This window comes from Bison bison, unplaced genomic scaffold (genome assembly GCF_000754665.1).
Source record: "Bison bison bison isolate TAMUID 2011002044 unplaced genomic scaffold, Bison_UMD1.0 scf7180017864252, whole genome shotgun sequence".
NCBI classification, from domain to species: Eukaryota; Metazoa; Chordata; class Mammalia; order Artiodactyla; family Bovidae; genus Bison; species Bison bison.
Window position 1 is genome coordinate 856,276 of NW_011494824.1, and position 15,650 is coordinate 871,925.

A 15,650-nucleotide genomic window follows, 5' to 3' on the forward strand; every position below is an offset into this window, starting at 1 on the left:
GCGACCCCATGAATCACAGCACGCCAGGCCTCCCTGTCCATCACCAACTCCCGGAGTTCACTCAGACTCACGTCCATAGAGTCAGTGATGCCATCCAGCCATCTCATCCTCTGTCGTCCCCTTCTCCTCCTGCCCCCAATCCCTCACAACATCAGAGTCTTCTCCAATGAGTCAACTCTTCGCATGAGGTGGCCAAAGTACTGGAGTTTCAGCTTTAGCATCATTCCTTCCAAAGAAATCCCAGGGCTGATCTCCTTCAGAATGGACTGGGTGGATCTCCTTGCAGTCCAAGGGACTCTCAAGAGTCTTCTCCAACACCACAGTTCAAAAGCATCAATTCTTCAGCGCTCAGCCTTCTTCACAGTCCAACTCTCACATCCATACATTAAGTATAACATAAAAACTGTGAACCACTATGTTGTACCGCTGCAACTGACTATACCTCAAAAATAATAACATTTATCTGCAAGTATATAAAAAGAAGAAAGACTGGGTTTTGTTCACATTATTGCCCTGATGATATCCAACACATGCTATGCCCTCATCAACGTGTAGGCTCAGTATGTTTTCATCTGTATCTCAAAATTTTAAGTATATTTTTAATCAGTTAGTGGTGTGTAAAATTTTACCTTAGTAGACTTAGGGGTCATGAGTCCCCCATAAGCCGCAGACATATTACTAGGGATAATTCACGCATTCAAAGAACATAGCTTTAAGAAAATCCATTGAGTTAAAAATCTACTTTCCATAAGGCAGGAGTGCTTTAATGGACAGTGGTAACAGTGACTAGGCCTCAGACTGAACTGGCACCAGGTCCCTCAGGACACTGCAGCAGCGGGAGGAGCGCGTGCCGCCTGGCGGGTGAGCATGAGGACTCCCCTGGCAAGGCCGCACTGGCTCGGCTGCCTGGGTAGATCTGAGTCAGTTCTGGGGCTCGTCGCTCTGTCATCCTGTCAACGTGGATGTAGACGTAGGACGAGACCCAGTTTTCTGGCATTTCTCACCTGACAACCTGGCTCTACATCCCCACACCACCTAGTCAGTGAAAATGTCCACATTTACCAAGACAGCAGAAACCTGTTCTCATCAAGAAGTGACTGTGAATTCAGGAGTCACCCCAAGACAAGAAGAGGTAAAGGTTACTGTGGTAAATTTTAAAGGAGGCTTTAAAAAAATTTGTAAACAAACTCAGTTTCTCAGCCTGTGTTATTTATGAGAAGTACATGAGTACTCTATAGTAATTTTTGAAACTATTTCTATTTCTAGGATAATTTAAAAAATCTAAGCTTGCTTAGATAATCTGTATGAATATCTCATATCCAAGAATTGCCCTAATTTTAGTGCCCACATTTGTATTTGGCTTCACCATCACCATCACTGTGAAACAGTATGACTCTAATTGACATGGCTAATGAGAGAAGACCAGAGGTAATGTGATATGTAACTGAGGCATATAAGTACAGCTGCTAAGCTGCTAAGTCGCTTCAATCGTGTCCGATTCTGTGTGACCCCATGGATGGCAGCCCACCAGGCTCCCCCGTCCCTGGGATTCTCCAGGCAAGAACACTGGAGTGGGTTGCCATTTCCTTCTCCAATGCATGAAAGTGAAAAGTCAAAGTCAAGTCGCTCAGTCGTGTCCAACTTTTAGCGACCCCATGGACTGCAGCCCACTAGGCTCCTCTGTCCATGGGATTTTCCAGGCAAGAGTACTGGAGTGGGGTGCCACTGCCTTCTCCAATATACGTACAGAGTGAGGGCCAAATGACATCACAGCCAGATATGCAAAACCAGAAAATGCAGTAACTCCAACAGAGATAAAGAGTGGGAAGACTGAGTCATCGCTAGGCACAGGCATGTCAGACTCCAAAGAACCTCACTACAGCAACTACCCGTTCGCTCTGTGAGCAGAGATTCAGTTACAGCAAAATAGTATCATCTATCATAACTCTAAGAAGCTTTGTAATAAAAAGGGATTTCCATGCATAAAATGTTAATTACTAACATGCAAATATAATTTATGAAACCATGGAAAGGATTAAGCAGGTTGAATTTAAAGCAGGTGACTCAAGTGGTCAGAAGAAAAAAATTACAGGAAAAGAGGAAGACAGAGACTATAAAGTAGAGAAAATTTAAAATATGCTCATGTAAGTGAAGGAACTGAAAACTGTTCTGGAAACACCTGTAACAGAGGTCCAGGAGACCAGAGTTCACAGTTTAGGGACAAAAACTGAGACAGAAGCCAGCAAAGAGGGTGCGCAGAGCTGAGCTGGACAAAAAAGGGGAGAGGAAACTGCCTTCTACTACTGGTGCATTAAGGCTTACTATAATGGCTAGTGGAGGCTGAAGGTATTTGCAACTCTATAAAACAGTAATGGTGACTGTCTGATGATTCACACTTTTCTGGGTAAAACATTGCAACAGTGTTCCCTGAAATGGTGCCATGGACATCTGGAGATCATCTGGCTGATCATCAGACCTCAAGGGTGTTAGTCATCAATACTCTTCATATAGGTCGTTAAACTGGGCTTATAAATCAGATGACAGAGCTGAAGGAGGACACTACTAAGTCTGGGAAGTCTGAGTAAAAATTCAGAAATTTTTCCTCCTGGAAGGCTAGCAATTCGTGGGAAAGACTAGGTTCAAACATGTGGGTCTCAGGCTCCTTGATCATAACTTTCACCTTTAGGGGAAGAGTCTGCTTTATCATATCAGAATACTAGTAACATATTATTAACTAAATTATCCATACATCAGTGGCCCTGCATCTTCCATGTGGAATCACAAGGACCTGATATCTCTGTGGGGTGGCAGGAACTCTCGAGACAGGAAGATCGGGGCATTCGGTTTTCTGAGACGAGGTAAGGCACGAGGAAGGAGAGGCTCGGTCTGCTGTGCGACCCTGCTGCGGGGCGTTCTGGCAAACGCGGACTGCGGGAGAGCTTGTGGCGTGCTGCAGCAGGGACGCACAGAACTAGTCTGGAGAACCTTCAGCATCCTTTTTAATACAGGAAGCAGTTTTATCAGCAAAGAATATGATGTTATCTCCAACTGAATATGAAGTTAAAGATTAATTTAGGAATGACCCACCTTACTCCAAGCATAATTCCAGGTCACATATCTGTCACCTCCTAGAAGATCCTTGAGCCAGGTGACTGGGTTTTGATAAATCTGACCATTTTCTACCTTAATTTTGCCACTCAATAAAACACTGGCTTTGTGGGTAGCCTCCTGAAGTGAAAAATAAAACAAAAATTAGGATTGAAAAAATACCTGAACTTCTGCTTCTGTCCATGATAAAGTAAACGGGGACCAGAATTATGTTAACACCCGACACAACCAAAAAAACAGACAAACTAAATATATGAAACAATGGTTTCCAAGCTACCAAACATCAAGGGGAAATGTATAGTGATACTGAGAACTGAGGAACTACTGAGGTGAGCCCTACAATCGTCCCAGTTCACTGCCTTGAGAGAGCTTCCAGGTCTTCATGCATGGATAGGAAATCCGGACAAAACCTGTCGAGTCTCTCAATTGAGTAGACAGAGCAGGGTCCAGGGAGGCATGATGGTTAGAGTTTGCAGGACAGAGTACTGAAGAAGAGAGAAATACACAGAGACAGAGAACTATATAGAGCTTCAGAGGGTCCTCTTTAAGTATTCTGCTGAGTTGTGATTGGCCACGTGCCAAGCCTGGGAAAAGAACCATCTGAAAGAATTAGATGTAATGGCATTCTCAAAGAGCAGAAACAGCACCTGTTCCCAATAGTAAGACTAGAAAAAGAAACTGATGGGGAATTGGTAGATACACAGAAGTCTTGCCTTTGCAGTGGGATATAATTAGCCTTAGACTGAACACTGCTCCAATCCTGCCTAACACACTATAAAAGGAAGACCCAAAAGGACTGGAAAAGGTCAGTTTTTATTCCAATCCCAAAGAAGGGCAGGGCATAACAATGTTCAAACTATCATACAATCGCACTCATTTCACATGCTAGTAAGGTTATGCACAAAATCCTTCAAGTTAAGCTTCAGCAGTACATAAACCAAGAACTTCCAGATGTACAAGCTGGGTTTAGAAAAGGCAGAGGAACACAGAGATCAATGGCCAACATTTTCTGGGGGCTTTCCTGGTAGCTCAGCTGGTAAAGAATCCGCCTGCAATTCAGGAGATCCCAGTTCGATTCCTGGGTTGGGAAGATCCCCTGGAGAAGGGAAAGGCTATCCACTCCAGTATTCTGGCCTGGAGAATTCCATGGACTGTATAGTCCATGGGGTCACAAAGAGTTTGATGCGACTGAGCAGCGACTTTCACTTTCAATTTCTGGATCACAGAGAAAGCAAGGGAATTCCAGAAAAACATCTGCTTCATTGATTATGCTAAAGCCTTTGACTGTGTGGATCACAACAAACTGGAAAATTCTTAAAGAGATGGAATACCAGACCATCTTACTTGTCTCCTGAGAAATCTGTATGCAGGTCAAGAAGCAACAGTTAGAACCTTACACTGACAACTGACTGGTTCAAAATTGGGAAAGAAGTAGAAGTCTGTATACTGTCATCCTGCTTATTTAACTTATATGCAGAGTACATCATGTGAAATGCTGGGCTGGATGAAGCACAAGCTGAAATCAAGACTGCTGAGAGAAATGTCAACAACCTCAGATATGCAGATGACACCACCCTTACAGCAGAAAGGGAATAGGAACTAGAGCCTCTTGATGAGGGTAAAAGAGGAGAGTGAAAAAGCTGGCTTAAAACTCAACACTCAAAAAACTAAGACCATGGCATCCAGCCCCATCACTTCATGGCAAACAGAAGGGGAAAAAGTGGAAGCAGTGACAGATTTCATTTTCTTGGACTCCAAAATCACTGTGGACAATGACTGCAGCCATGAAAGTAAAAGACGCTTGCTCCTTACAAGGAAAGCTATGACAAACCTAGACAGCGTATTAAAAAGCAAAGACATCACTTTGCTGACAAAGATCTGTATACTCAAAGCTATGGTTTTTCTAGTCATCTATGGATGTGAGAGTTGAACCATAAGGAAGGAAAGTGGAAAGGAAAGTGAAGTCGCTCAGTCGTGTCCAACTCTTTGCGACCCCATGGACTGCAGCCTCCCAGGCTCCTCCGTCCATGGGATTTTCCAGGCAAGGGTACTGGAGTGGGTAGCCTATCCCTTCTCCAGGGGATCTTCCCGACTCAGGGATTGAACCCGGGTCTCCCGCATTGCAGGTGGACGCTTTTGTGAGAGTTGGACCATAAGGAAGGCTGAGCGCCAAAGAACTGATGGTTTTGAATCATGGTGCTGGAGAAGACTTGAGAATTCCTTGCACTATAAGGAGATCAAACCAGTCAATCCTAAAGGAAATAAACCCTAAATATTCATTGGAAGGGCTGATGCTGAAGCTGAAGCTCCAATATTTTGGCCACCTGATGCGAAGAGTCAACTTACTGGAAAAGACCCTAATGCTGGGAAAGACTGAAGGCAAAAGGAGAAGGAAATGGCAGAGGATGAGATGGTTAGAAGCATCACCAACTCAATGGACATGAATCTAAGCAAACTCCAGGAGACAGTGGAGGACAGAGGAGCCTGGCGTGCTGCAGTCCATGGGGTTGCAAAGAGCTGGACACAACTGAGCAACTTACAACACACAAAACCCTTCCTGCTGAGTACAACTAATCTGGTCTGAGAGCCCAAAGGTACTTGTGACTAAAAGGAATAGGGCAATTTTAGGCTTCCCTGGTAGCTCAGCTGGTAAAGAATCTTCCTGCAATGCAGGAGACCCCAGTTTGAATCCTGGGTTGGGAAGATCCGCTGGAGAAGGAATAGGCTACCCACTGCAGTATTCTTGGGCTTTCCTCTAAGCTCAGCTGGTAAAGAATCCACCTGCGATGTAGGAGACCTGGGTTCGATCCCTGGGTTGGGAAGATACCCTGGAGAAGGGAAAGTCAACCCACTCCAGTATTATGGCCTGGAGAATTCTGTGGACTGTATAGTCCATGGGGTCACAAAGAGTTGGACATGACTGAGTGACTTTCACTTTCACTTGCTAAGAATATAATGGTCAAGTTTCTCCATCAGCCCAACCAAACCCTTTCCCCTAATAAGAGCTATACACTGACACTATGTGACAGCAACATTTTAGTCACTTATTTATAAAATTTACATAATTTTAGAGGGAAAAAAAGACCAATAGGATACCTGTGTTTTGAATTCCAGAATGTTATTCCCTGGATTAAGTCTTCCTAGCAATATCAGATCCTTTATCTGCATACATTTCTTTTTGAGAGTTGTGTTGTAGTTTGAAGGTTTTTTCACAGTATGTTGGTAGCCAGACCCAGAGAAGGAGGAGCTCTGAGTATCATTTGCATGAGGAACAGTGAGAGCTGATTTTTTAAAGTAAGGTTTCAGCTGTTGCCCCATGTCACTGCCAAAGGCACCAACCCCTTGCTGTGCCAGGGATTCTGGTGTCCCCCCGGGGGCTTGGTGGGGAGCTGTTTTCCTGTTTCCTTCTTTTGGATCACAATCAGAAGGAGCCTGATCACAAATAACACTTGATGGATGGGCATCATGGTGGGCAAACACACTGGTGGTTGCTGAAGTCTTTAATGTGCCAGTCACTGCTGAAGGACTAAAGGACACGTGCCTCTTGGCTGTACTACCTGGACCTGTAAGATCTTTTTGTGAATGCTCTGCTTCAGCAATAAAAGTAACAGATTGGGACTGCACTTTAATCTGATTAGTGCCATCTGAATGTCTGGATTTTGATAATCTATCTAAGGTACAGTCATGGAGATTTTGCTTAGAATTCACTTCACTGCCAGAAAATTCTTCCCTTCTCACTGTCTCCGAATTTGGACAAGTGTGGGTACTTTGGCTGTCGTGCCAGACTTCCTGAGACGACTGTGTTTCCTGCATGCCTCTGCACGCAAGGCTGACAGGAGAAAGTGGACCTGACTGGGGCTGCATGGAATTTTCCAGACTGATACACTCTTGCCTGTCCTTTTCATTAGAGGTTTCTGAGCTTGATGGCAGCTTCCTAAAACTAAGACCAGACAAAGATGTAGCATTCTTATAGGTGTGAAATTTCTGGCTTATTTTTTTCTGTTTTTTGGCTACGAGTAGGAGGCTCTTCTGTCTTGCCGCCAAGTTAGCCAGTTGCTCCCTCAGGACTCCATGCTTAAATGATTCTATGGACACCCTGTAGAAAGAAACAGAAAAGGGAAAAATACAAAAACAGTGGAAAACTTCTTTTTTAAGCAGTCATTTAGATTTTATAGATACTCTGTGGCAATTTAAATTTAATCAGCCCCAAGTACACAAGAGCCTATCTTTGCCCTGTGTATTCTTTGAGAGCAAACTGTTGCTCTACATGAGGCAAATAAGTATGGCTTCTTTAGGAGGTGACAGTGTGCTTATCCACATTCATATTTACATTATTTATCAGTTGTGAGTCAGCCCTAAGACAGAAACACAACTTGCATTATCTATCTAGATATCTACTAGTCCTTTAGTTGGAAGGTACCAACTGATGACCAAGGAGCAATACGACCTTCTTTAAGTTTGGAATTGCCTTAACTGGTTTACAGCTAAATGGTATATCAGGAAGTCAAATTTGAGAGTAAGTTCCATCCAAATTCACTTAGCTATGGAGGACTGGGGTTGTTTTGTGAATAATCATAAGTAAGCTAGACACAGAAATGTCAGTTCATCAAGCGATCACTGTAGCTGTGCTTTCTGAACCTGCAGTGAGGTGCCTGGAGGCCAGACGGCGGCCCAGAGAAGCACTGTCCTGCGTGTCCCCCCAGACCACGCCTCTCGGGGCTGGAGGACTGAACGGGAGGCACTGACTCACTCACACCTCTGACTTCTGGTTATCCTCACCTATGCCACAGTGACCTTCAGGATACCAGACACTTTTGTTTCCAGTGGCTCTCAAACTTTTTGGTCTCAGGACTTTTTTATACTCTTAAAAGTTACTGAGCAACCCAAAGAGCTTTTGTTTATATGGGTCATATCTATCAATATTTACTGTTTTAGAAAATAAAACTGAGAAAATTTTAAAACACAGAAACACACAAGTGTACATTCCATTAGCTATTAGGATGATGATATTATTATATACCATGTAGCCTCTAGAAAATTTCATTGTACACTTTTAAGAAAACGAGAGTAAAAAAGGACAAATAACATCTTAATATTATTGTAAAAATGGCTTTTGACTTCTTGGACCCCTTGATATGGTCTCAGTGACCATCTTTTAAGAGCAGCTGTTTTAAAGGGAAGTAACAGTATAGACAATTGTCTCTCCTAACACAGGTTAGAGTTGTTGGTACTAAACTCCAAACTGCCTGGATATTAAAGTAAGTAGCAGATGCAAGGGGAAGAAGTGTCAAGAAGAAATCAGAATTAGCAAATAACTAGCAGTACTAAATGTAAGAAGCTGGTTGGATAGAGAAGAAAAAAGAAATTAATATCACATTTAAAACTATGTGAAACAGAGTCCAGATAGAAAATGAAAATGCTCTTTAGATTACAAAATTTCAAGACTAATAACAACATTAGTAAGAAGACACACATATATAATGGAATATTTTTCAGCCATAAAAAGAAACAAATCCTGCTGTTTGTGACAACATGGACGCATCTTGACGGCATCATGCATCATGCTAAGTGAAACAAGTCAGACAAAGACAAATACTGTACGATCTCACTTATATTTGGAAGCTAAAATAAAAACCAAAAGTCACAGGTTCAGAGAACAGACTGGTGGTTGACAGAGGTGGAGGAAGCATTCGGGGGAAACGGGTGAAGGAATCAAAAGGTATAAACACCCATGGTGACTACAGTTGATAATACTGTATTGTATATTTGAAAGTTGCTGAGAGTAGGCCTTAAAAGTTCTCATCTTAAGAAAAAAGAAAAGAATACAAAAATAGAAAATAATACCCAAATAAGAAAAATATATATAACAAGTTTCTCAAAAAACAAAAAAGAAAAGAGATATATAATCAACATAATTAGGATAAAACTCTTTAAGGACCCTGAGAACTTAGAAGTACACAAGACTACAAAATACACATGATTACACTGCTTAGAAGAACATTTGTAATAGCATAGAAGGACCAATTTTAATGTAAAAAAATGTGAGTTTACTAAGAAAAGAAATTTACTTATGAGATTCATGGTCAGAAAGGCTTTCATTAAATTCATGGCTGTGGACATTTTAATATCCTTTTCTGAACATTTCAAGTAATAAAGTAGAAAAACATCTCTCTAGGAAGTACATATAATTCCTCGTGGACATAATAGATTAGATGACCTCATAAAGTCCTTTTCCAGTTCCACAAAACATCTGTAATCACAAGAAATTCTAGGCCAGGGTTTCCCTGGTGGTCCAGGGGTTTAGAGTCTGCCGGCCAGTGCAGGGTCACAGATTTGACCCCTGGCCTAGGAAGATTCCACATGCCATGGGGGCAACTGAACTCATGCACCGCAGCTACTGAAGTCTGTGCTCCGCAACAAGAAACATGCTCTGCCACTCCAATGAGGGCCCATGTGTTGCAACTAGAGGGTAGCCCCTGCTCACTGCTGCTAGAGAGAGCCGGTGTGCAGAAACGAAGACCCAGCACAGCCAAAAATAAATAGATAAAGTTAAAAAAGAAATTCTAGACCTATTATAGATTAAAAATAGATAAATTCTGAAAACTCCAAAGCATTCTTACCTTTTTTTAACTCACCTGTATTTTTTAGCTAGATCATCCCTTTCTGCCTTCTGTTTAGCAAGCACATTGTCCATAACTTCCTTTATCTCTAACATCTCAGCAGCGTATTGTTCTAGAAGCAAGATAATAAAATAAATTATTTTAAGTCAGTTAACTGAGAGACAGCAAATGTTAAATTTGATCACAAAGGACTTAGCCTTATTGTTAATTTAAAAAGCCATTATTTTCCTACCCTCTTCCACCATATCAATGGTCCAGATATCAAAGCTTATGGACTTATGTCACTCTAGAGAAGTACCCTGAGATGTGTGAGACCACATCAAGAAGGAGCGGGCAAGCCTGAGTTCTAACCCTGTTATCCCGCTGACTAGGCTTGGTGATCCTAGACAAGTCATTAACCTCTCTGGTCGCTGCCTTAACTGTGAAATGAGGGTACTAAAAGAAGATAAATAGTAAGATAATTTTGTCTGTTAAGATTATTTACTTTTTAAAATACAAAAGGAAAACACTGTCAATGTAAAGGAAATTTTGAAATAATATGAATGTTTACAGAGAAGAATGCTCAGAAAGATCAAAGGCAGAAGGAGAAGAGGGTGATAGAGGATAAGATGCTTGGATGGCATCATCAATTCAATGGAAATGAACCTCAGCAAACTCAGGGAGGTTGTGAGGGTCAGGGAAGCCTGGCGTGCTGCAGTCCATGGGGTTGCAAAGAACTGGACATGACTTGAACCCAACAACAGAGAAGTCAGGGTATTCCCACTCACCCACTCCTTCTCCTCAATATTTCACTCCATGAAAGAGACTGCTTTTAATACTTTGGTAGGTGTGTGTTTAAAATATGTTTATTTTATATATATAGTCTATATATGTAGACTATATATAACTCTATTATATGTACTTAAAAATAAGAATCATGCTATCAGTTCTTGTTCTTTACACTTAACACTTAGGGCTATATGATATCTAAAGTCACTTATGAAGTGAAGTGAAGGTCTCTCAGTCATATCTGACTCTTTGCGACCCCATGGACTATAGCCTGCCAGGCTCCTCTGTTCATGGAATTCTCTAGGCCAGAATACTTAAGTGGGTAGCTTTTCCCTTCTCCAGGGGATCTTCCCAACTCAGGGATCGAACCCAGGTCTCCCCCACTGCAGGTGGATTCTCTACCAGCTGAGTCACCAGGGAAGCCCAAGAATACTGGAGTGGATAGCCTATCCCTTCTTCAGAGGAACTTCCCAACCCAGGAATCAAATCAGGGTCTCCTGCATTGCAGGTGGATTCTTTACCAGCTGAGCTACCAGGAAAGCCATAGATCTATATAAAATTATTATGATCACTTAAATTATTTTCCTACTTTCTTCCATTGCTTCCCAAGTAAAGACATCATGATCTCCCCCAGTACAAATTCATAGGATTTACATGTAAATTATGTCCAAACCCAGATTCCCAAATAGGAAATTATTTCTTTTACGCTACTTGCTATTCATTTAATTTTTGGCTTTGTTTCTTAAGTTTTTTCTTAATTTTTTTAGACCAAGGTGTATTTTTCTAGATAATTTAACTAGAGAACATCAGTGGTAGAAAGTGACAAAGTTCATAGTTGGAATTTGCTCCAGAACCTCCTTTTACAAGTCAGACAATGATCTGACAAGTACAGAGTCAGTGTTCCCAGAGCAGTTTCTATCTCCCTAATCTCCTTAAATGATAATTAAGAATTTAGACACAGATTTGTTGGGAAGACTTGACACTTTAACAAAAGACATTTACATTATCTATATACCCTGCCACGTTTGGCTTTTCTAACTGAATTTTAAACCACAGGTAAAAATAGCATTATCATAGTAACCAAAGTTTCTATAAATAGATATAAAGATATTTTATGTCTAACCTGATACTATATACTTATCAAAGAGACAAAATTAATCAATGGCATCTTTGAGAAAACCTAGAAATTACCCAAATATGTGAGACTTTAATATGTGATAATAAGGCATTATAAAATAATGAAGATGAGAGGAATTATTCAACAAATAAGAGTAGGCAAAGGGGTAGTAATACGGGGGAAAGCCCTATTCTATCTTTCTACCATACCTGGCAAAGAAATTTCAGATGAATTATAGAGTTACAATGCTTAGGAAAAATAACATATAAAATGTTTAAAATGAACATTTTTTTCTGCTTCAATTCAGTTGAGGTGCTAAAAATATTTGATATAAAAATAAATATAAAACATCTATGAAAAATTTACAAAGAAATAAAATTCTTTACTCTTGGCTACCTCAACCAGATCAAAGATGAAAAGGCATCAAAATATGGAAGTGGTGAATTTGCAAAGCTATTTCTTTAGAGAGTTGAAGCTTAACTGGGTGGGATTCTCTGTTTTGAGAAGCAAACGTGAGCAGTGAGGGCGTCTCTCCTCTTCTGTTGTTGGTGTTCAGTCACCCAGTGGTGTCCAACTCTTTGGGACCCCGTGGACTGCAGTATGCCAGGCTGCCCTGTCCCTCACCATCTCCTGGAGTTTGCCCAAGTTCATGTTCATTGCATTGGTTATGCTATCCAGCCATCTCATCCTCTGATGCCCTCTTCTTTCTTCTGCCCTCGATCTTTCCCAGTATCAGGGACTTTTCCAATGAGTCATCTGTTCACATCAGATGAGCAAAATACCAGAGCTTCAGCTTCAGCATCAGTCCTTCCAGTGAATATTCAGGGTTGTGCTCCCTTAAGAGTGATTGGTTTGATCTCCTTGCTGTCCAAGAGACTCTCAGGAGTCTTCTCCAGCACCACAGTTCAAAGGCATCGATTCTTTGGCATTCTGCCTTCTTTATGGTCCAGCTCTCACAACTGTACGCGACCACTGGGAAGACCACTGCCTTGACTACATGGACCTTTGTCAGCCGAGTAATCTCTCTGCTTTTCAACCCGCTTCTCTTTACCTCGGCCTAAAGGGGTAGTTTCTCAAAGGACTGTTAAGAGTGTAACAACTTTCTATTGAGGTGACAATGGACTGATAATCTGACTTGCTCTTTGATCTTGAACATCTGGAGGTTCAGAAGAACAGGGAGCTTCCACAGCAGTGCAAAGAGAAAGCTGCTGTTGTGCTAGGAATTAATTATCCTCCCTTCTGATAGTGGGTTCAAGATCTTCAGGATTGTGAAGACAGTAGGGAGACTGCCCTGTGGTCCTCCTTATGAGGGCTTATACTTGAGGGTGACAGTCTGTGTAAGGTAGACCACCAGGAGAAAATGGTGAGAGGAGACTGAGAAGAGCCAGGGGAAGAAACGTGCACTGTCACATTACAGGAGCTATGTAGAAGCTTCAGAAGAGCCTCAGAAATTTTGTTTTGATGAACCTTAGTTTTCAACAACTGTTAAAAAGCAATGGGACCAACAGCAGTCAGGACCTGATCATGAGCCAAGAACTCTAGTGTTCTACTGCTGTACCTCTCCTTTCCTAAAGGGGCAAAGAGACTCAAAAAAGGGATCGTGATTAGAATAATCCCAGTGATAACATGATCACAACAGAATAAAATTAAGTTACAAAGCCTGGTGGTGAGGAGGGGAGAAAAGTTTCTAATCTTAGAAGCATTAAAAGCAACAGAAAAGAGGCTGATACATTCTACTATGCAGAATTTGAGAATCTCTGTATTTAACACACACTAATATGTTATAAATAAAAACACTGTTAAGGGACAAAAAATGTATTTACAGCAGTTATGGCAAAAAAGGGGTCAATAACTTGATTATATAAAATGGCTTCAATTTCATAACAAACAGGAACAATCAATTTATGAAATAGAAGATAAAATTAGTGAAAAAATACCATTAATAATCAATAAGTAAAAATAATATACATATTTTTTACTAAAATAGTAAAAATTTTTTCAGTAAAATTATTGTAAATGAAAATACTGATGCTATTAGCAGTGTAAAAGCAAACACAAATGTGTGTTGGTGGAAGTACAAATTATTATGTAACACTATAGGAAATCAACTTATCAATATGAACCAATAGATTTTACAATGTTTATATATTTTGACCCAATAATTTCAATTATGTTAATTTTTCCTAAGAGGATAATCCTAAATCCAGAAAAAACTATGTATGGTGGTGTAATAGGAAAAAATTGGGAAAATCTACATGCTCAACAAAAAAGGAAAAATTAAGTAAACCATGGGACATTTACTGAACAGGATACTATGTAACCACTAAGAATGATGACCATGACAAAAAGAAAACACAGCATATCTAACAGGATCCAATCTATGCTTTTTAACAATTTTATTGAGGTATAATTGCATAAGCATTCTCTTAGGAAAAAAAAGAAAACTAAACACCAAAATATTACAGAAGAGCAGTAGGTGATTTTTAGAATATTTTTCCTCATTATTGTTTTTGAAGTGTATCTATATACCTTTTATAATGAAAAAAGTATATTCTTGTAAAATTCACCTTAGATGTATAAGATACTATAAATACTAAATAAAATATATGAACTATACACACTGTTTGGGGATATAAATTAATTTGTATTATTTTCCTCAAAATATAACGTGTATCATGTGTTAGGCCAGGATAAAAAGTAGAATGGGTATAGTTTAAAAATAAATAATTTTTTAAAAAGGTATACAACATGAATTAGGGCTTCCCTCATAGCTAAGTTGGTAAAGAACCTGCCTGCAATGCAGGAGACCCGGGTTCAATTCCTGGGTCGGGAAGATTCCCTGGAGAAGGAAATGGCGACCCACTCCAGTGTTCTTGCCTGGAGAATCCCATGGACAGAGGACGGAGGAGCCTGGCCTCCATGGGGTTGCAAGAGTCAGACACAACTTAGTATCTAAACCACCACCACCACAACATGAAATTAAGCTAACAGACTAATTAACAGTTATATCCTGCTACAAAAAAGACTGATGAGGTACTATTTTGATTTTTTTAATTAATTTTTATTAGAGTATAGTTGATTTACAATGTTGTATTAGTTTCCGTTTTACAGCAAAGTGCATCAGTTATACATATACAAATACCCACTTTTTTTAGATTATTTTCCCATATAGGTCATTATAGAGTACTGAGTACAGTGCCCTGTACTATGCAGTAGGTCCTTACTAGTTGTCTATTTTATAAATAGCAGCATGTATGTGTCAATCCCAATCTCCCAGTTTATCCCTCCTACACCCCTTCTCCCTTGGTAACTATACGTTTATTGTCTACACCTATGACTCTATTTTTGTTTTGTAAATAAGTCCATTTGTACCATTTATTTAGATTCCACATATAAGTGATATCATATGATACTTGTCTTTCTCTGATTTACTTCACGCAGTATGACAATCTCTAGGTCCATCCATGTTGCTGCAAATGACATTATTTCGTTCTTTTCGATGGCTGAGTAATATTCTACTGTATGTACGGACCACATCTTTATCATTCATCAGGGCTTATAATGTGGACATTTTTGGGGGGAGGACAACTTCAACCTCACAGCACTCCTATTTTGAATTCTATCAAAAGTTTAGTTTTGCCTCTTCTTGGACTTTTTAAAAATGGAACCATACTATACCCACCCCATCCCCAAAAGAAAACGAGGCAGCAATGCCTTGGATGACTGAAATAATCAAATATGAGTGCATATTTACCTGCATCTTCAGGGGTTCTTATTTCAAACTCTAATAAATTTTCTTGTTTTTCTTCTATATTTTGTAGAATGGCACTGATGGTCTGATGCTATCAGATAAAATATTAAAAAACTCATTACAAGAAGGTAGATGTTTTTCTCTAACAGGCAGCTGAAAAATGCACAGTAAAAGTGCTAAATCAGATCAGATCAGATCAGTCACGTCCAACTCTTTGCGACCCCATGAATCGCAGCACGCCAGGCCTCCCTGTCCATCACCAATTCCCGGAGTTCACTGAGACTCA

At 40.3% G+C, this 15,650-nt stretch overlaps 1 protein-coding gene across 1 annotated transcript in view; it reads right to left on the minus strand.

Moving 5' to 3' along the window:
• Window positions 1-15,650, minus strand: part of ANKRD31 (ankyrin repeat domain 31) — a 135,948-nt gene that overhangs the window by 21,447 nt on the left and 98,851 nt on the right. The window contains exons 21-24 of the mRNA XM_010847598.1: window positions 15,368-15,455; window positions 9,744-9,840; window positions 6,205-7,204; window positions 3,088-3,228 (exon numbers count right to left, since the gene is read on the minus strand). Of these exons, the coding sequence (XP_010845900.1) occupies window positions 3,088-3,228; window positions 6,205-7,204; window positions 9,744-9,840; window positions 15,368-15,455 (1,326 nt within the window). The remainder of the gene's footprint in view (window positions 1-3,087; window positions 3,229-6,204; window positions 7,205-9,743; window positions 9,841-15,367; window positions 15,456-15,650) is intronic.